Source organism: Arabidopsis lyrata, assembly GCF_000004255.2.
Source record: "Arabidopsis lyrata subsp. lyrata unplaced genomic scaffold ARALYscaffold_2, whole genome shotgun sequence".
Classification (NCBI taxonomy): domain Eukaryota; kingdom Viridiplantae; phylum Streptophyta; class Magnoliopsida; order Brassicales; family Brassicaceae; genus Arabidopsis; species Arabidopsis lyrata.
The window spans coordinates 13166085-13188069 of record NW_003302554.1 but is presented as its reverse complement, the minus strand read 5'-3'; the positions used below and the strand labels follow the sequence as shown (position 1 = coordinate 13188069).

At 36.1% G+C, this 21985-nt stretch overlaps 2 protein-coding genes and 1 long non-coding RNA gene across 14 annotated transcripts; 1 reads left to right on the top strand and 2 right to left on the bottom strand.

The window, feature by feature from the left end:
* The first annotated feature begins 2069 nt into the window (after positions 1–2069).
* On the top strand, positions 2070–3904 carry LOC9323253 (zinc finger protein CONSTANS-LIKE 6). Its single transcript, XM_002888623.2, has 2 exons — positions 2070–3312; positions 3467–3904. The coding sequence occupies exons 1-2, from the start codon at positions 2305–2307 to the stop codon at positions 3695–3697; spliced, it is 1239 nt and encodes a 412-aa protein (XP_002888669.1). The 5' UTR covers positions 2070–2304; the 3' UTR covers positions 3698–3904.
* A 2826-nt stretch (positions 3905–6730) lies between these two features.
* LOC9323252 lies at positions 6731–15930 on the bottom strand. Of its 12 annotated transcripts, none has more exons than XR_002334174.1 (27): positions 15692–15929; positions 13812–15382; positions 13611–13692; positions 13471–13532; positions 13199–13282; positions 12822–12915; positions 12578–12714; positions 12281–12471; positions 11882–12090; positions 11648–11771; positions 11418–11521; positions 11007–11119; positions 10817–10903; positions 10603–10700; positions 10414–10523; positions 10200–10295; positions 10037–10096; positions 9849–9969; positions 9626–9740; positions 9459–9531; positions 9260–9329; positions 9085–9159; positions 8936–9014; positions 8745–8816; positions 8458–8557; positions 8344–8359; positions 6731–7228 (listed from the first exon to the last, which is right to left on the bottom strand). It is a non-coding gene; the product is annotated as an uncharacterized LOC9323252 (long non-coding RNA). The 12 variants fall into 12 exon arrangements; XR_002334175.1 differs by lacking the exon at positions 6731–7228 and adding an exon at positions 7247–7475; XR_002334178.1 differs by lacking the exon at positions 6731–7228 and having other exon boundaries at positions 7745–8359; positions 13812–15124; positions 15227–15382.
* Positions 15931–19143: 3213 nt separating this feature from the next.
* Positions 19144–20449, bottom strand: LOC9323251 (LOB domain-containing protein 42). Its single transcript, XM_002887140.2, has 2 exons — positions 20096–20449; positions 19144–19816 (listed from the first exon to the last, which is right to left on the bottom strand). The coding sequence occupies exons 1-2, from the start codon at positions 20283–20285 to the stop codon at positions 19305–19307; spliced, it is 702 nt and encodes a 233-aa protein (XP_002887186.1). The 5' UTR covers positions 20286–20449; the 3' UTR covers positions 19144–19304.
* Positions 20450–21985: the final 1536 nt, after the last annotated feature.

Here is a 21985-nt window from a genome sequence, read left to right as displayed (position 1 = left end):
TCGCTGCCGTCTATATTGCTTTTGATTTGGTTTTAATGTCAATAATGTGGTTTATAAAGGCAAAAAAATCTGAACACAACAAATTTATATATACAGTATGTGTGTGTGTCTGAACGTTGAACACACACGAACACATATAATGGTTGACCATCCATCCAATTTGCATAAATATCCTATCGCAGTAAATATGTCCATACTATGAATGTGGTGCATTGATAGCGTCTCTTTAGGATTTTGTAGTGCATGTAAAATTGTATGTTGTGGAATCATCTGGACCTATTCGCCTCTAAGTGTTGCATGATGATATATTGATATGTAATGAATGTATGATGATGTCATGATGATAAAAAAAATGTGAGCATATATTTTATCGAATAATATTAAAGTACTAGTACATTCATATGTTTTCCAACACTGCCACAAAATGTATTGGGCCTATATCAATTAGTGATCCTGAAATTCCAGCCTACATGATGGCCTTAATTAGTCTGAAATACTTCGACAAAGATTTGATCTTCAAACCAACGCATCATATGGCCTCTTGAGAAAAATAAGTAAAGTATCTCATGCAAAGCTAATAGATCATTCGCTTGTTCGAATAGTGCTTCAGAGAAAACCAAATAAAATACTCTGGTTTCCCGTCCGAGGAAATGTACTGACCTAGGCCCAATAGATCGTATAGAATGAAAAGTTTAATAGTCTTTAGCATCCTGTTTTAACGTTATAAGTTTAATGATTTCTATTTTATTTAATTTTTATTGACATATCAAGATAGAGAAAAAAAAAATTGTAACTCTTGAACTCTTTACTCATAATGAGATATGTATATATTAATAAAAAAAATAGACGCGTTATTTATATTGAAAATGAACCACTATTGTATGCAATTATTTTCTGCTTTTTATTTTTGAGGATAATTTTGAACCCAAAATTAACACTATGAATTCGTAGTGTTAAGGACATCTCAACAGACATGATTTCCTAGACAGGACAAAAGTTTAAGGTTAATGATGTTTTATCAAATTCAATCAGTCTCCGAAATCTTAGTGTTTACAAATGATGAAAAAAATATAAATATCATTTCCCAAGTACACGAATAATGCCAAGAGTGGTACATGTTATCCATCGAGCCTCTTATCTTCTCAAGAAAAAGGTTGATGCCTTTGTTTTTGAAGTTTTCTGCATATTGATGTGGTCCAGCACAAACCATAGTTATCCAGTTTGTCTTTATTTATCCTTTAACCAAACGTTTTCGGATATCTTGATATCGATCGATTAAGTTTTAATCCTTAATTTATTTTGAGTCTAGTTGGTGTTATAAAGTAAAATAGCAAGAGATCAACTATCGTTCCTATCCCTCTGGTTTTATCACTTCTACTTATCGCCCACTTCGTTTCTACTTTTCATTCCTCTTTCTGCCCTCTTTTCTTAAATGCTTAAATTGTACTCCAAATTGTATCCATATAACATACTTTAAACAAATAAAAAAACATAGTAAGAGATATCTGTATAATTAGGATCGATAAAACACAAAAGTAGAAGATAATAAAAGTTTTTGTTGAATCTTTTTACGCTTCCTAATAATTGGGGATTCAAATGACTTTTTTACTCTATATCTTAAAAATATTCAGTAAAGTTATTAATACAGTTTCGTTGTCTCTAAATTTTTAAGATGTACATGTAGAAAATAAAGATGTAGACATATCATACCATAATTAATGTCATTACTCATTATCTTTAAACGTAAACCGACACAAGCAATCAAAACCTCGCTTTCCACATAATCACGAGAATAATTCACACTAATCGACTTTTTCCATGGAAAATAATGAAATCTAGCAAAAATGAATGGTAACAAAATCCAAAAATAAGGAGTGATTTGGCCCGTGAAAACGACATGTGGACCATAAAGATATCCATCTGATTAAGAAGCTGGCCAATCAAAACACTAAGAAGAGGATCAACTTGAAGAACTCGGCCAATCAGAATCGAGATAAGACCTCTTCATGGCCCTCTTGGGGTATAAGCAACAAAAAAGTGCATCAAGTTTTTAACTTTGATATACAAGAAAAAAAAAGCTCACATCGTGTGGGACATGTACTAGCCTACAACGCCTCTAAACTTAACTCTTCAGTGCCTCATAAAAAGAAAATGTAGTCTCTCTTTTTATAACCACTTCTCGAAAACTGAAACCTTTGTAGAGAGAACTCATAGTTCGATAAAACATTCTTTTTGCAACTGAGACTTGGCAACTTTGTTTTACTCAAAGTAAGGTTTCTTCTCGTTGATGGTGATAAGTATAATATGATGAAAAGTTTGGCTAGTGCGGTCGGAGGGAAGACGGCGAGGGCATGTGATAGCTGCGTGAAGAGGCGGGCACGTTGGTATTGCGCAGCTGATGATGCCTTCCTTTGTCATGCTTGTGACGGTTCGGTCCACTCGGCGAACCCTCTTGCTCGTAGGCACGAGAGGGTTCGTTTGAAGTCGGCTAGCTCCGGGAAGCATCGCCATGCTTCCTCCTCCTCACCGTCTCACCAATCTACGTGGCATCAGGGATTTACACGTAAAGCTCGGACCCCACGTGGTGGCAAGAAGAGCCACACGATGGTTTTTCATGATCTTGTGCCGGAGATGAGCACAGAGAATCAGGCGGAGAGCTACGAGGTGGAAGTGGAAGAGCAGCTCATCTTCGAGGTGCCGGTGATGAACCCGATGGTTAAGGAGCAATGCTTTCACCAGTCCGTGGAGACAAAGGTTGAGTTTCCGATGATGCCCTTAAGTTTCAAATGCAGCGACGAAGAAGATGAAGACAACGCTGAGAGTTGTCTGAATGGTTTGTTCCCAACCGACATGGAACTGGCTCAGTTCACAGCTGACGTGGAGACTCTACTCGGTGGAGGGATGGAGCGAGAGTTTCATTCCATAGAAGAGCTAGGGTTAGGTGAGGTGTTAAAGATCGAAAAAGAGGAGGTGGAGGAAGAGGAAGGAGTTGTGACAAGAGAAGTGTATGATCTAGATGAGGCTGAGGAGACATCTCCATTTGAAATAAGCTTTGACTACGAGTACGCACACAAGACGACATATGAAGAAGAAGAAGAAGATGAGAAAGAAGATGTGATGAAGAATAGAATGGATGTGGGAGTGAATGAGATGAGTGGTAGGATTAAGGAAGAGAATAAGGAGAAGGCTCTTATGCTTAGATTGGACTACGAATCTGTGATTTCCACTTGGAATGGCCAAGGGATCCCATGGACCGACCGAGAGCCATCTGAAATTGACCTCGACATGGTTTGTTGCCCAACCCATTCCTTGGTAAGTCTATCACTCCTTGCCTTGTTCTATCTATATCTCAAACTAGCAACAAATTTTTACCAATGGACCGCAACCATTGTTATTACTATTTGATATTGATATGAAGAAAGCATTGTCTCTAATTAACAAACTTATATGTGTTGTGAATATTAAGGGTGAAAGTGGAGAAGCTCATCATCACAACCACTTCCGCGGCCTAGGGTTACACATGGGAGAGGCTGGGGATGGAGGAAGAGAGGCTAGGGTTTCGAGATACCGAGAGAAAAGGAGGACAAGGTTGTTCTCCAAGAAGATACGGTACGAGGTACGTAAATTGAATGCAGAGAAAAGGCCTCGCATGAAAGGAAGGTTCGTGAAGAGATCTTCAATTGGTGTTGCTCTCTAAAGAAAACTAGTTATGGATATTTAATTACTCTGCTCTCTTCTTGCTTTGCTAGTTTTGGTGATTTTTAGCCTTTTTTCCTGCATTCAAAGAGAATTTTTGCACGTTTTTGTGAGCTACGTATGTACATATATCACCAAAAATGTGACTATCTTGTAAACACTGATCTATATAGTTGATATAACGTGAATTTTGATTAATTGCTGGTAATTAATATGCTGTCATATGGATGTCACAAATATCCCACTCAAATATCCCAATCAAATATTTATTGATTTATAATTTTATATAATTGTCGCCAGCCAGAACAAAGAATCTGACGATTTTAATCCAAATTCTACTCAAAATATCACATCAGGTATAAATAACATACACTAGTTTTCTATGACAATAGTTCAGTTTATAGTCTAGAACAATTCGTTTAACACCGGGTGAGGGATACTTGAAGAAAGAATAACAATATATTGAATTGTCACAGTGGAAAATACTGATCGGGACTCGGGAGTAGGTCTGGGCATAATATCCGAACCCAAAGAACCGAACCGAACCCGACCCGAAAAATCCGATCCGAACCCGAATCCGAAGTTTTAAAATACCCGAACGGGTTCTAAATTTCACAACCCGAAAACCCGAACCCGAACCCGACCCGAACTCGAACAAGTACCCGAACATACCCAAAATATAAATACATAGTTATAATATATTAGTAATATTTATACTTGTAATAACCTAAGACCAAGCGCAGTGGCACATGTAGACGTCGGGTGTATGTAATTTAATATAGAAAAATAATGCAAAAAGTGGCTTTTCAACAACACCCACATGCAGAGTTGCATTTGGGTGTGGGCATTATAAAAAGGGAAAAAATTTTCTTGTCTCTATCTCTCTCTATCTCTCTCTTTTCTCTCTCTCTAATTATAATACTAAAAAATTATTTACACCCATACTAACACATTCACCATTGTGGGTGCTCTAAGTGCCTAAATTATTCGGATGTTAAGATATTTTCGGGTGTTTTAACTACTTTGGGTTAGATATGGGTTAAAATACTTGGGTTTTATAGATTTTTTTGAGTATTTTTCAATACTTTGCATAGAATCGGATACAAAATTTCTAATATTTGGATACTTCGGGTAAACCCGAATCCGAACCCGAAATACCCGATCCGAACCCAATCCAAACCCGAAGTTTTAAAATACCCGAACGGGTCTTAGTTTTCTAAACCCAAAAAACCCAAACCCGAAAAACCCGACCCGAACCCGACCCGAATATCCGAACGCCCAGGCCTACTCGGGAGATACCTTTATGAAATTTTTAAAGAGTTGAATAGAAGACTTAGCATGGCAAATAATCAGTGCCGGTCCGGTAAAATCCAGGGCCAAATACGAAATTTTTTTTTTGGGCTTTTTAAAAATTTAAAAACTGTTATTTTGATTTTTTTTTTGCTAAAAATGAGACATTCATAATTTTTCTTAATTTTTAGACATTTTTTTGTTAATTATTAGAATTTTCTACTAATTATGGAGTATTTTTTTTGTTAATTATGGAGCCTTTTACTAATTTTGGGGATTATTTACTAATTTTGAGGCCTTAAAAAAAAAAAAAAATTTCTCAACAAAATGGACCTCAAAAGTATGAGGCCCAACACAAATGTTTCATAAAAATTGGTAAAGAACCGGGCCTGCAAATAATAACCGACAAAAAAAAGCATGGAAAATAATAATTTTTTAAAGAAAAAGTGATAAGACGAAATCATATAATTGTGTAGTGTTTTTGTATTTCTGATTTTTATTTGGTTATAGCTGTATTTTTATATTATGCAATTATAAATAGGGTGAATTAGATGAATAACCATTCTAGATAAAATTATTAAATATATAGCACTATAATGAGGCAAATGAAGGAAGTAACACAAGTGGAGGATAAAAAGTCGAAAAACTCCTTTTCATTTTGTAAGCGATGAAGACGCGCGTGTAATGAGAGGAGAGTAACACACTCGTGGTTGCATTTGGATCGAATGATTTCGTTTCAGTTTGTGGACGTACGCGTAAGGAGTGAGTTGTAGTGGTGGTGGTGTTAATGACAGTGGTGGTGATTGTGTTGGTATGGCGGCAACGATGTGGCGTTGGTGGTGCTTGTCGCGGTGGTGGCGGCGACTTCAACTCCAATAGGTTCATCATTATCTACTTATCTTCAATGTTAATTTGCAGCGTAAGGAGATGAGAAGAAACACTCAATTCCAGAATCACAAGCTTCCAGTTAACATCAAATAATGGAGAATCAAGATGTCGAATAGTAAATTTCAGTTAAGGAAAAATAGTATACTATGTACATAAAAATCTATACTATTTGTAATCAACTAATGAGAAATTCATTTGCAGATCAAACGATAGACCCCAACAACGGCGATATCTTGACTAAAGTTTTCAAACTAAAATGTTAAAAAGATCATTGAAACAATATCGGTCATTCACTTGTCTGTTCCTCACTTCCCAAAACCCAATTCACGTTTTTACAGTTACCAATATCTTGTCGATTCGAATTAGAGAGATTCTGGTTTAGGCACTTAAGCAATCAAATGGGAGTCCCCATGACACTTGTGAGAGGGAGAGAAAATGGAGGAGGCCAGGAGAGAGGAAGAAACTGAGAAAGAACAGAGAAGAGGTGGAGAAACGAAGAAAGAAGAGATAAAGATGCTTTGGGGGTAATTGTGTCTTTAATACATATTACACACATTATATCACAAGGGATTTTTTTTTGGTTACTTTCTTAAATAAAGTTTTTTTGTTGGTTATATTTGCCAATTTCTCTTATAAATATGTGTATTTTGGACTATTAAATCCATCAATATTTCTCTTGTTTTCTTCTTCGTTTTTTATCGTTTCCTTTGTCTGTTGTACAAAAAATCTCAATTTTCATTTACATGTATAAATATACTAAATATATAGCCTACTATTTAAACTATATATGTAAAACCAACAAAAATGTTTTCACACTTTAACGTCTGTGTTTCGGAAAACAAAAATTTGAGTTTTATGTAGGGATGTGGAGGAGAGTCGGTTTAATTCTAGTTGATTTAATAAGTTGATTGGTTTATTATTAAACCAAAGGAGAAATATAATATTTTTGGTAATTCTAATTCGTTTAATTTGAGTGAATCAGAAATAAATTTAAGTCTATTTTAACCATAAAATCTTAAAACCCTAGTTCTTTATCATAATATTGTGGCCATCTTCATGGAGAGAAAGAGAGAAGATGAGTGTGGCTGAAAGAGAGAAAAAAGCTTGCTTAAAAAGGAGTTGCAGACAATCGGTTTTACAATTCAATACAAAATATCTAATACATATCCTAATGCCTAAGTAGATTCGTCCTCGAATCTCTACAATTCTCCCCCTGCCCCCACTAACATAGATTCGTCTTCGAATCTAATGCCTCAATCTATCTTCAATGAGTATAATCCACAATCGTCGCAACAACCGTACCGCTCAATTCTTGACCAACCCGGCTAACACAACTCGAGTACGAGGTCAAACACTAACGCGATTTCCAAAGTTTACACTATGTTTAAGAGTCACATCATAGAAAAAAAACGGATACGGTCGTTTGAGTGAGCAAAAAGCCTTTAGAGTTTAGACATATTAATGATGACAATTTTGAATCAAAAGAAAAATAAGTTAAGGGTTTGTGCAATAATATGTGTGGTCCTTATTTATAAAGTCATATGATTCGAGCTGCCAGAGACACTTTTTAGCTTCGAGCTGGTTTGAACGTAATGCTAGACCTGGTTAAGTTTAAAAGTGTGTTAGTATAAGAAATCAGAAAATTTCTTCTCAATTTATTCATCTTCGTCTACACTCATCTCCGATTTCCAAATTACACCTCGATTTCTTCCTCTCAATAAGCATTTATTGTTTTGGGATTCGTCTTTCAAGTTTCAGCTGCCATTTTATTGTGGACATCTATTTTCTTTAGATGGCAGTATAAAGAAAAACATATAAGGTACTATAAACCTCTTTGTACAAAAGTTTTTGTTAATTAACAAATATCACATTACAAAAAAATCCTACATCCAGAGAAGTTAATTTTACAACTGTTTCATCAACTAATATCACCAAAAATAATAAAAAAATAATAATAACAATGTTACAAACACTGAATCACATCGAGAAAAATAAAGTAATATTGTGACATGTTGTAAAGTACTTAGGAGGAAAAAATGTATTAAAATGAGCCAATATAGCATTAAAATCATGCATAAATTTTTATGAATTGTTATTGGCATTATAAATAGACAGCATTAAACTCTAGTAAATTAGAAAGAAAATATTTGACGTTATTACCCTTGAGACTCTTGTTTCAGGTGATGGTGAATTTGTTGGATTTCGTGGCATATGAAGATTTTAATTTGTGTGGGTTTTGTTTGTTTTTGTCTATTTTTGTGTTGTGTTTGGTGGCATGCGAAGTTTTTAGTTTGTGGAGTTTCTGTCGATTTTTGTGTTGTGTTTCGTGGCATGTGAAGTTCTAGTTTGTGGAATTTTTGTCGATTCTTCTGTGATTGTGTTGTGAGTTTTCGTGAGTTGTTGTTGTTGTTTGTGTGTTCGGTGTTTGTGTTAACTTTTTTACCCTGAGAAGAGAGACATAGATTTTACCTGACTCTTCAAAGACCTGTACATATGCATAAAGCAAGAGAAATATCAATTATGAGCAAATAAAGAGAAAATTACTTCACTCTTAGAGATAAAGAAACATGAAGAACAACTTACCTTAAAATGAAGCATAAAGAAATTCTTGCCTCTCCCAACTCTTCGAGAATACGATTCCATACTTTGAATTTGATCTCTTGCATCTTTAAGTGTTATACCTCTGCAATAGAGATTTAACAAAATTATTTAGAGAATTGAATACCAATTTCTTTTTTACCAACAAATCTATCACTCAGCCACCAAATATCAACCTTTCTAATCTTTGGCCAACACATTACAAAACACAAATTGAATACATGAATATATATATATATATTATATAGGTTAAGAGCCAGAAACTTACTGACCTATTTCCTTGCTTCAGTTTACCATTAGAAGTTGATTTTGAAATCTTTGAAACACCTTTTAACACTCTGGCCCTGCCAAAGCTTTTGATGGTTAAAATGGTTCGGAAAAAAACACATCATTAGCATGAACATAAAAAGGGAATGGAGAGGAGAGAACATGTTAATCAGACAAACAGATCATGGAGAGTTACCGTGAATAAATCTTGGTCTTACTTTGTCAAGCACAAGAGCTAGTACTAAGCCTGAGATATCTCTGATATTCTTTCCAATCTGAGAAAAATGCACACGACTAATCAGATTCTAGCCAATGAATAGAACAATCTAACTCAGGAATACATACAGTTTTTTGTCCACTGACTCTCAAGATCTCTGTCATGCATCATTCCGCTCTTTCTCACACATTTGCTGATTTTTCCTGAAAGATTCATAGAAGCATAACAAATTGATATCATTACAAACAGATGTCATTACTGATTAAAGCTGATGAGGCGATATAACAATTTTAGATAAGTCACCATCATTACGGTGCTTGCAGGTTTCAGAAATGTTTGGCATCCAGTCCACCAAGTCAATTAATCCAGCAAGCTGTTTCGTCAATCACCAATAAAAAAAAGATATTTTACGTCCATCTGCTCCCATTCTCCGATTTGTTACGAATATGCATTAACAGAATAAAAAAGATAAACAGAAGACATGTCTAAGGAAGATTATTACCAACACCAAGAAATGAATCACAAGCAGTCAAGGTGCATTCTCTCATCTGCCTCAAGTTGTCCCTGGGACATTCCTGAAGTAGATCACTGAAGTATTTGGTAAATCTGGCAAGCAGTGATATCTTATAGTGTAAAAAATATTTTTAATGCTTGACATGTATCACCAACCTTGCTCGCCTTCTCGATAGCTGGTCCCATAGCTATTACAACACCTCCAATGGTAGTCAACGTTTATTAGCTTCTGTAGAATTATATTTACGGCTTCGATTTACTCCAAACGCATCTACAGAAGTTTACAAGACTCAGTTTCAAATCTAAAGCTTAAAATAAAACTCCACAAAAGAATTTTTAAGTTTAGACAACAAATGAAGATTTCCAATTTGTACAGAACCTTCCAATCAGGACTCTCATATCCCTTAAGAGGAATAGGCTAATCTTGCTACTGACCTCCACGGCATAAGTTGATGTTGAAACAGACGTCTTAATACAACTCTATTTGGAGCCGCAGTCCCCTGACGAAAAGAATATAAGTACAACAAGAAATCCAAAAATTTAGACAATCCAAAGGGGTTTTCTCACATTTAGCTTCAAGTTCACTTAGTAGTGCATGTTTGACATCATTACGGAACCTTTCATTATCTGCAAACAGAAATAACACAGTTTAGTTCAGTTATTAAGATATGTTCTTCTAACAAAACGAAAGTTCGACAAAGCAGAAGCAGCTTACGGAATTCATAGTCACCTGAACCATTAAACTTGTTTAAAGCACCCAAAAGTTTGATTCTAGAATTTCTGGTGGCAGCTATATTAGATTGCATCACAACATCCTTCCTAATATCTATCAAATGGACAAAAAAAAACTCTTTAGATATAATGAAAATAACTTAAATACTACAGATTTTTTATAAACACGGAAATCAGGGGGTGGAAATTTCTGAGTAGAAAAAATTCAAAACCTTAAAGTTTTTAGAAGTGAGACACCAAAGTCATCAATTACCGAAGCCATCCACAACAAGCCTTCACTAAAAACCTTGGGATTCTTGTTCTCTTTCATGATTTTGTAAAGCTACAAACAACAGCCATGGATCATCATTGTGATCAAGTTAAAATAAAAGTCAAAGAAAAGTTACCGAACCAGGACATACCCTCTCGAAACAAATCAGGACCAACTGCTTTGCAGAAAGCAATAGGGCACTTCATAGCAGAGGCTAGCGTCTTATATCTTCATCTCGATCACTAGTGCCTGCAAATTAATACAAAAACTCGGGAAAATGAGCTAAGAACTAATTATGCAAGAAAAAATATAACTAACGTAAGAAGACAGCTTTCATCAACTGAAGCATTCTTCATATTCCTAACCTGTAATGCAAAGTACGACACACTTCTTAGAAACTTTTCCGCAGTCGAAGATATGTCAGTGATGATTTCAATGACTTGTTGATGAACCTGCATTTCCAAGTAATATGCTCATGTACTACTTTAAATTATTTTGGGGAGTATAATTCTAGAAATATATATAAGAAGATTTCAGACGGAATAACAAGCATACCTGCCCATTTTTCTCCTTCCCACCAGGAACTGAACACAATAAACCGGACAAGATTTCCATTGACTTGTCTAGTTCTTGTAAACCTCATGTCTCTTCTTTCACAACCAAAGTTCCTGCACGGCAATTTAATGCAGAATAATCACCAAACTGATAAATACTTAAGAAAAAAGACCTTATGTGACATATGCTTATGCAGATTTGATCTCATTTTTAAGTGGTTCTTCATATCAAATTCAGGAACCTTGTACATCAGATTTATCCTATGTGTAATGAAAATTGATGAAGAACCACTTAAAAATAAGATTAACCACTTAAGCAAAAGGCAAAAAGATAAACATAGAAGGAGGTAAGCACTAGTGATGGAGAGAGCAGCATTTGAGAATAAAAGAGTCTTCAAGCCCTTCAACAAACCTTCAAGTTTTTCTTTCCATACAGAGCTCTTTAACTGAGATATAGTTTCTTGTTTTACAGTAGATCCTACTGTTTTCAATCTCTTCGAGACCCATCTCGGTAGGCTAAAAATGAAAAGAAGAATAAGATATTAACACCACAAAAGTCTGAAAAAGGACAAAGTCGATCACAATAACCATTTATAAGGGAATCAATTAGCACATATGAATTCAACAATAAGAGAATCATACCACAATATTATGTAGTCATAACACGAGCCTTAACCTTCTCCTCCCTTACTGCATGCCACCTTCCCTAGAGGCATGATATATCACGTTCTATGTAAATCTGGTCATCTCATCGTGCAGTTTATCCCTGTTTAAGGGTACATTAGGAAGAAAATATTGGAAAAATGTGTCTGCTAGACTAAGAAACATCCAAGGAAGAGAAATATGTTATACCCTGCATAAATTCAGAGTACTTACTTGCTGCTATGGAGGGTACTTAGTTCTGATTGGATTTCTTCCATAGTTTTAGCCCAAAGACCCCTGAAATCGAGCTTATATTCAAGATCTTCAATTTGCTTTTGGTAGGATACGATTTCCTGTAAGATCCTGCCAGCATTTTCCAGGGGTTGCACCAGTGCTTCAATTGAGTCTTTGCCAGCTTTTGTCTGGGCAGAGATTTCTAATACCTGTAGACATACACATATATGATTTGAGATGCTATGAACTGGAATTAAGATTTTCCAGGTTGTGTGCATGACAACATGATTTAGTGGAAACAAAGCAAGTAGAAAACAATAAGACTTCTAAAGAAACTGATAGAACTTGGGGCTGCAAATCAGTTATATTCAAGAAAATTACTAGTGATCCTCAACTCACATCATTCAGAGGTCTTGCAAAGTTTTCTCAGCGAGAGGAATAACTTCCTTGTTAGTTTAGAGTATTCTTCAAAAACTGCCTGTAGTTTTTCTAGCTGCTGAAATACATAGTGAGCATAGGAAGATTCCACTGCTAATACGTTAAGATGTTCCCCCGTGCTTGAAGCCTTTACCCTTTGTGGTATTCCTTTGCTGTATTTGAAAAGAAATTTCCATACTCAAATAAAGAGACATTCCGATATTTCAAAAGCATAAAATAATTTGAATCGTAAGGCAAAACATGAGAAGATTGTGTAACCTTATTAACAAAGCTATATCCTCTTCTTCAGCTGTAAAAGAGCGCTCGCAACAATGACAAAAATGACATTCATGTGCTACCTCCTCAAAAGATTAAAACATCTGATCTGACGCAAACCACTTGCCATGTTATATTTGCTGCAAAACAGAACTACACTTTTGAGTGCAAGACAAGAATATATTGGAATTCACGCAAACATAAGGGGTGGTGGGGCTATGGAAACAGTCCAGTTTTAAACACAAACCTTTTATGGTTACCACAAACATTGGGATAAGCATCAATGGTAACTGATTCCTGTTTCTAGGCCTGAAGCTTGGACTCAATGTATCTCTCTCTTGCTGCATATAAATACTCAAGTCAGATTGAGTGAATAGATATTTTCTAATCATCGACTGTGACCGAAAATGGATTCCTATCTATGTTTAAATGTCAATCCAGGTACATTGTAGAAACAAAAAAAATCAAATAATAGGGGAGATAGATGACACCACATTATATTAACATGGTCTAATAATTGGTACCACTGAAAAAAATTTCAAAAGCAGTTTATTCACAACTTAAAGCGCTAGTCCGAGAACTGACCAATAGCTATCTAACTTTAAATTATTCATCAGTGCTTACATTATGTATCCTTGTTATGCTTGAATAGGCAAAATTTTCATTGGCCATCTAGCGAAGGCTATCAAAGTGATCCATATTCAGTGGCTGCCAAAAGTTCTAATTGTTATAAGAAGCTGTAAATAAGTAATTTCAACTAAAACAACACACCAACTACACCAAGGATGGATCATGAGATATAAAAATGGCTTAGAATTTTCCTATTACCACAAACTAATGAAAAATTGATTTAAGCACTAAGATACCTCATCCTAAAGTAAAAGTAAGCTTTGTACCTATGGGGTTTACTCCTCAATATCTTAACTTCTTTCCACATGTAACTTTCCTTGAATCATCCCTGCTTGCACATCAACAGAAAGTTAGTTTGGGTACATGCGTCACTTACAAAAGCTTGAGTGGGACAACACATGCTTACCCTGCTATAACTTGTCTACATGGTACTTCATAATCCGCAAGCCTTGGATCAGAGATGTATTCATCCGATTTCAGATGATCGTCTATGAAAAATAAGTGGAATGCGAATGAAGAACTCAGAGTGTGAAGCAAAATGATCAGCTTACACAACGCAAAAAATATATTGGTGGTGCATAAAAAATCAAAAGACGGTTTGTAATACCAGGTCGTGGTGAGTTGTATGTCAAGACACGCATGCCTTCACCCCATTTGCAAAAGTATGGACTGATCCGATACTAAAAAAAAGTCACTTAAAATGGAGATCCAATTTCTTGTACCACTCTTCACTTCCATGTTTAACATCAAAACGATCCTCACTTATAGTGTCAGAGACGCTTATAACAGCAGGGAGTATAATGAAAGGAAGCAATTTAAGGATATAATGTAAAGTAAAAAAAAAAAATAGTTCAACAGTTAAGGAAGAAAGACAATATGTAAGAAAGTAAGTGTGTAATCAAGGAAGCAAAATAACCAATGAATTAAGGACCACAATACAGAAGTAAGTAAGCAAGCAAAGAATTAAGGAAGCAGGCAAGGACGCAAGGAAGTAAACAGAGGATCAAACAATGAATTAAGGAAACAAGTGAGTAAACAAACAACAAACCACATAAACAGAGAAGAAAATATGAATGTGTACAAGCAAGTATGCATAAATGTATGTATATATGCATGTAACAAGTATGTAAACAAGGAAGCAAGTGAGTAAACAAACAACAAATCAAAGAGACAGAGAAGCAAATATGAATGTGTACAAGCAAGTATGCATAGATGTATGTATGTAGAAAACAAATCAGAGAAGAAAGTGAACAAGCAAGCAAGGAATGGAAGTAGAAATGATAAATCAAACAAAGAATCCATGTATGCGTGTATGTAAGCAAGGAAACAAGGAAGCAAATTAACTAAGGAATTAAGGAAGAATGACAGAGAAATTAAGCATGTAAGATAGGAAACAATGAAGCAAATTAGCCAAGGAATTAAGGAAGAATGACAGAGAAATTAAGCATGTAAGATAGGAAACAATGAAGCAAATTAGCCAAGGAATTAAGGAAGAAAATACAGAAGCAAGTAATTAATTAACCAAACAAGGACACAAGGAAGTAACAAACAAACCAATAAGCAAATAATGAAGAAAAGAGTAAGCATGTAAGTAAGGAACGAAAGAAAAAATAAGTAAACAAAGGATCAGACAATGAATCAAGGAATCAAGTGAGTAAACAACAAATCAAAGAAACAGAGAAGCAAATATGAATGTGTACAAGCATAGAAAGCATAAAATAAGTAAGCAAAGAAGGAACTAGGAAATAAAAACAAATCAAAGAATGAAGAACGAAAACCAAGAAGCAAGCAAGAAATGAAAGCAGAAGTGATGAAGTAATCAAAGAATCCATGTATGTATGCATGAATGCATGTGTGCATTTTGGTATGTGTGTATCAGTACATGTCTCTTTTCTTCAAGCAAAGAAGACTTTAAATGATCTGCAACATCAAAAAAGTAAACCATAAGAACAAGAACAAGAAACAAACCGGAGCCACAATGATGCAGAACAAATCTAAACCAAAAACAGAGCAGCACAAAACCATTTTTTATCTTCCATTACCAACCACCACGTTCACGTTGAAGCTACGGCCATCAAGTTCTTTCCCGATGATCTCTTTGATAGCATCACATGGAGGATTTATTGTCCTTGGAGATCACGAATCAGAATCCCCTTGATATTCCCCAATTCTCGCGATCTGTAAAAACCAAATCAAACAAATCACAAAACTATAACATAGAGATGGTATCGATCAAATAACAAAATCGATCAACCTCTCCACTCATAAAAGCAGGAGGATTAACACACAGATTGGGATAAATTAAGTAATAGTAACAATAATCGAATCAGAGAAACACAATTCGTAAACATTTTAGGATTATCGTAATTGCCTCGACGAAACCCTAGTTCCGGGTGTTGATCGCTCGTGTAGCAATAAAAACCAATTCATAAACAGATCAATTGTTAGAACCAGAATTACCGGAACCCTAAATTGAGTTTGACTAACCTTAGAATCGATAACCGTAGCCGAACTGAGAGAACACGCCCTTTCTAGTGTTTGACCGCCGGAAAAAAAAAGTATCGGTACTCAACTTCTAAAGACATTATGCAAAATGAAAAATTTAGGGTTTCAGGAAAATGAGAGAGATTTTTTTACGTTCTTCTTCTTCTTCAAACGTTCATTTGATTCCGTTATAAAGGAAATTCAAAATTTGAAAAAGAAGATTTAGCTTTGCACAGCTGTACACACATTGGCCGCATTATTCTCCATTGTGAATATTTTAAGCTTACCGAACAATACCGGTTTAAGGTGGTTCTTCCAGTTTTAATTTTGAATTTGGTTTCTCAGAGATGAGGGCATTTATTTTATTTTAATGACTCCCACACCGGTTTAACTCAAGCAACACCATTTTAACCGTTTAAGATAATTTTCATTTCGTTATCTTCCCATAAAAAGGTATGCTTTCTTCATTCACCTCTATTTTCTTTGTGTGGGTTAAAATGTAGTGGATTCCTAATCCAAGAAAAGCAAACATTTGCAAAACCAAACGACAAAATCGGCTATTGCAATAACGCCACGAGCCCACGATTATGGAAGGTTTGGGAAAAAGACAAGATACAGTAACTTGCTCGATACGTTGCTAGTTGCTACATGCCTACATAGATGCAAAATGTTGTAATGGAGAACAAATAAAATTTTCTATATCTTTTTCTGTGGTTTGCATACATGTAAAAGTTTTGAGACGTTTTGGGATGACTTGCATTTGTTTTTGTTTGTGTCCCCTGGGACAATCATGGATTAGAATGAAAAATCTTGGACTCTCCTTCACACATAGATTCCAAAATCATGTATCCTTTCTTACAAACCCGCTTTTAACTCACCACAGAGGACACAAAATCTTCCAAATCCAGAATTGGGAACTAGAACTACTACAACATCAGGAGATCAATGAAAACAAAATGGAGATGATATCAGATTCGTTAAGCTTTAATGGTTTATGTAGTACTATGAGTAACTTACTAACAGTACCCACAAAACACCTGAAAATTTTGAGTTCATGGACTCTAAACATCAAAAGATACAAGTAGTTTATTTGGCCCTGTCTCAAAATTTGTAGTAGAAGCAAGTAGAATCGAACGAAGGAAGTTCATTCCAAAAGAATACATGGGAATAAATGATATATGAACAGTTACATGATCAGAAATTATGCCAAAGAAGGAGGTGCAAAGCAGAACAGAGGAGTTTGTTGGCACACGTCTCAGATAACCTTGTCGGATTCATGCTTCCATGGCATGATGACTAAGACCTGATTTCATGAAAGATGCCTGTTGAATAGGAAGGATTTAACTTAATTAAGCAGTTAATAACAACGCAAGAGGGTTATCAAGGAAGTGATTTCAGATGCTTCTTCAGAGCATACTTAACACACAACCTAAGATCAAATCCCCAAAGAATCATCTTGGTCATGGACACACTTGTTAGTTAATTTGGCTATACAAACTAGCAAGCTCAACTGATATCCAATAACATTAACTACACTTATTGAAGCCCACTGAAGATTAAGCAGATAGTTTGAAATCGCTCTGCTCTGCATAAGATAGAGCAAAATCTCGCAACCCTCTAAATCCGTTTTAAGCACAAAGATCAAAGGAAAATAACATTATCTTTTTACAAGGATTATCCCAACCCCACAATATCGAATCGATTAGCTTAGCAAAGAGATAGCATAGAGTGTGCATCATATGTAATCATTCAATGTAGTTCATTAACAATCGGATAACAAATTTTCTTGACATTTAATTAATATAGAGTACATTGAAAACGTAAGAAAAACTAGAAAATTAATGGTAATGAAACGTACGAATTAGTAATTAAAAAACATATCTGACCGATCAGCTAAAAACGTATATGGAGTAGTACTAGTAAATACTGTAGTAACTAGTAAAAAATTCAAGGAAATATAGGCATTGATTGGTAACCACTTTACAAAGCGGCACAAAGCGTTACAAAGTATACAATTTTGACAGTTACCAATCACAAAAGCTTTATCAAAAGCGTTACTAAAAGTTTTACTCTCAGCTTTTTTATACAGCTTTCTCGTACAGCTCTTTCGTACAACTTTACACTATTCCGGAAAAGCTAACAGCTAACAGCTTTTGGTTACCAATCGGACCCATAACCTTCTCTAGTAATATAAGAAAACTATATATTGATAGTTTGTATTGGATGTGACAAGTTAACAACTGCCTTTTAGTGAGTACTCCCTCCGTTTTATATTACTTGTCGTTTAAGGTTTTTGCACGAAAATTAAGAAAACAATTAAATTTTCTACTTTACCCTTACTCAATATATTTTTTAATTTTTTTATTGGTCAAGATATTAAAATAGTGAGGAGAAAATTAGAAATTTTACCAAACATCTACATTGAAAATCTAAAACGACAACTATTATAAAACAAAATTTAAATGCTAAAACGACAACTAAACTAAAACGGAGGGAGTACAAATTAAGTTTAATGATCATTAAAAATAACTCTTAGAAATGTGCTAGTAACGCGTTAAACAAGACATCAACAACTCTTAGTAACACATTGAGACTTCGATCAAATATGTAATCCCCCGACCGTCCCTACCAGTGGGCTCCACGTCCTCTCTCAGGCCCATGAGCCCACCCCTGTCCGACGGCCGGTCCGCTACGTCCGGGAGGCTTTAAAGACTTGTTTACCGATCCTATAAATCACCACATGATCTTTCCCTGTGTTTTGTCCTCACTCACACAGTTCCGACAATCACTTTCCGGAAGGTCACCCATCCTGAAACTACTCCACCTCAAACACGCTTAACTGTGGAGTTCTCTCAGGACAGTTGACCGAAAAGATAAGTGAACTTTGGTGATATAGGTGGCCAAATCAATTCTTTTAAACCTCTCCGCATGCACCACCATATTCCTAAAACCGGGGTGTTACAATTCACCCCCACTAACAGATCGCAACGTCCTCGTTGCGCACCAAGACCGTAACCCCCGACGGTGTGAGCCCTCTTGACTCCACACTCGACTGGGTTCGGCTCTGATACCAGTTGTAACACCCCGGTTTCAGGAATATGGTGGTGTATGCGGAGAGGTTTAAAACGAATTATTTTGGCCACCTATGTCACCAAAGTGCACTTATATTTTCGGTCAACTGTCCTGAGAGAACTCCACAGTTAAGCGTGCTTGGGCTGGAGTAGTTTCAGGATGGGTGACCTTTCGGGAAGTGATTGTCGGAACTGTGTGAGTGAGGACAAAAACACAGAGAAAGATCATGTGGTGATTTGTAGGGTCGGTAAACAAGTCTTTAAAGCCTCCCGGACGTAGCGGACCGGCCGTCGGATAGGAGTGGGCCCATGGGCTCGAGAGAGGACGTGGGGTCCACTGGTAGAGACGGTCGGGACGTTACAAAATATACCATAACCTAATGATTCACATTAATACTAAATTTAATACACTTATGAAAGCCAGTAGACCAAGTTTGATATGCTTAACATTTTTTTTCCTTCTTTTATATAAAAAGTGAAATTATTAATTAAAAAGACAGAATTATGATAATAACGCTATCTATTTTTGTCCTTGGTCCAAATTTCTAACCAAGTCTGAGCTCTAAGCCAACCTCGTTGATATCGACTTGATCATCAAACCCAAGATTTGAAGAACTTTGATTTAATGGAGCTTCCCTTCCGCTCTCTACAGTCTCCAACGTGAAGTGACCATAGCCATGCGCAGCACTAGAACTTTGGAGTTGCCACATGTCATGACTACATTCACCTAGTTGGTTCACAGATTCACGTTTGAATCGGCCAGTTTGTGTCTTGCTCTTGTTAGCGTTTACACGTGTGGCTAGATTCTCAGAACTGTCGCCGCCGGTTGTTGGATCTTTAGCCACGTGGCGTATATCGTAAGTCCTGTGAGGAGGAATGATCTGGTGCGACGCGGATGCACTTGGAAGAGATGTGTGAGTTATGGGTAAGCCGTTGAGCACGGCGTCAACAGCTGCTTGGCACTGAGCCCAGTTCCCTGACCACATCAAACCAACCGAACCATCTACAGGGTTCACGATCCGACCACAAGCCTCGTACAGAAGTGACCTAAATATTGCTACAAAACACAATGAAGGTTATGTGATCAACCTGGAAAATGAAAAACATATGTGTGATGTGATGTGTGTGTCTGTGCATGTAAGACTTTTATGACAGAATATAAAATACACATTTAGATCCTTGTTTGATACTCTGTTACCAAATCTTGTAGATCTTTCATAATCCAAAACACATTGTCACTTTTTTTGTGTACTATTTATTCGCAAGATAATTCAATGGACCGTTGTGTAATAAAAAAAAAGAAAGATAAAAAGAGGAAAGCATTCGTTTTCAGTACCGGGGCGAAGGTGGTCAGGACCGGATTCGATGAGGTTGAGAAGACCGGCTCGACCATAGAACTTGGCGAGGAAGAGTGTGGCATTGGCTTGAGAGTCTGCGGATTTGATCCATTGAAGGCATGGTCTTATGGTGCAATCTTGGTTGCAACCTTTGCGTAGCACTCTACATCCATTGCAGCTGATTCTCATATCCCTTTATATGTTTAGTAGTGACATATATACGTATTATGTGTGTTTGTGTTCGGAAATGGAACTCAAGGGAGTTGTGAACAATTTGAATTTATAAGGAAGAAGTTACTCATGAGTCATAAGTGAATGAGCTGGTCTTTTTCAACTTTTGCGTTTCTTGGAGAAAGTGGTGGAAAAAAACTGGTGCAGTCCAGGCTTTTATGATTCTAAATAAAACAAATACATTAAAGATAATTACTTTCTCAAGAGAGAAAATTAGTAAAATATTTGTGTTGATATCTCAAAAGATAAAGAAAAGGCCAAGAAATGAGGGGAAGGAGGTTGTGTGTTTCAGTGAAGTTGGCATTTTGTTTTGGCAAAAGTTGGGGAGTTCCTTCTTCGGGAATACCAACGTCTCTCTCTCTTACACTTTTCTTCTTCTTTGGGATTTGCCATCCATGCATTCCAATATTACGACTAGTACCACTCACCTTTATCTATATACTAGTAGTAATTTAAGTCCGTCTCACCCAATCAAAGGCCTCTTCTTTAACGCTCGTAATCTCAATCCTCATCATATCATCATTTATTCCACGGTCTCATGGCTCTCTATGCAATGCAAGCTAATTTTGAAATTCAAATTAAAGCAAAAAAAGAAGTAAAAGACAATAAAATATGTCGTTTTATCTCCCAACTTTCAAAAAGTGGCCAATCAATACGTCAACTTCATATGTGGTCATTTAAAACATGAAATAAACGTTGACTAACGTTTGAGATATGGAAATTCGTTGACCAGGCCAAAATAGACATGCCGTTATCAGTCGTTAACGGAACTTCTAACGCCCGTTATCACCCGTAACGACTCTGTTAATCAACTTTCAAATTGTGGTCATTTTAAACATCAACTTCATATGTGGCCATTCAAAACATGAACTAATCGTTGACTAACATTTGAAACATTAGAATTCGTTGACCAGGCCAAAGTAGACATGTCGTCATCATTCGTTAACTGAACCTATAACATCCGTTATCACCCGTTAACGACACTGTTAGTATGTCCAAAAAGATTTTTCCCAAATGAAAACACCAAATCCCCAAATCTATTTCTACAACAGCTCAAACAAGATGAATAGTCCTATTATCTCTATCTCCATTTCAGAAAAGCTACATTTAGTCTAGGCCTGGGCATAATACCCGAACTCGAAGAACCGAACCGAACCCGACCCGAAAAATCCGACCCGAACCCGAACCCGAAGTTTTAAAATACCCGAACGGATTCTAAACTTGACAACCCGAAAACCCGAACCCGACCCGAACTCGAACCCGAACAAGTACCCGAACATACCCAAAATATAAGTACATAGTTATAATATATTAGTAATATTTATACTTGTAATAACCTAAGTGCCAAAATTATTCAGATGTTAAGATATTTTCGGGTGTTTTAGCTACTTTGGGTTAGATTCGGGTTAAAATACTTGGGTTTTATAGATTTTTTGATTATTTTTCAATACTTTGCATAGGATCGGATACAAAATTTCTAATATTTGGATACTTTGGGTAAACCTGAATCCGAACCCGAAATACCCGATCCGAACCCGACCCGAACCCGAAGTTTTAAAATACCCGAATGGATCTTAGTTTTCTAAACCCGAAAAACCCAAACCCAAAAAACCCAACCCGAACCCGACCCGAATATCCGAACGCCCATGCCTATTTTA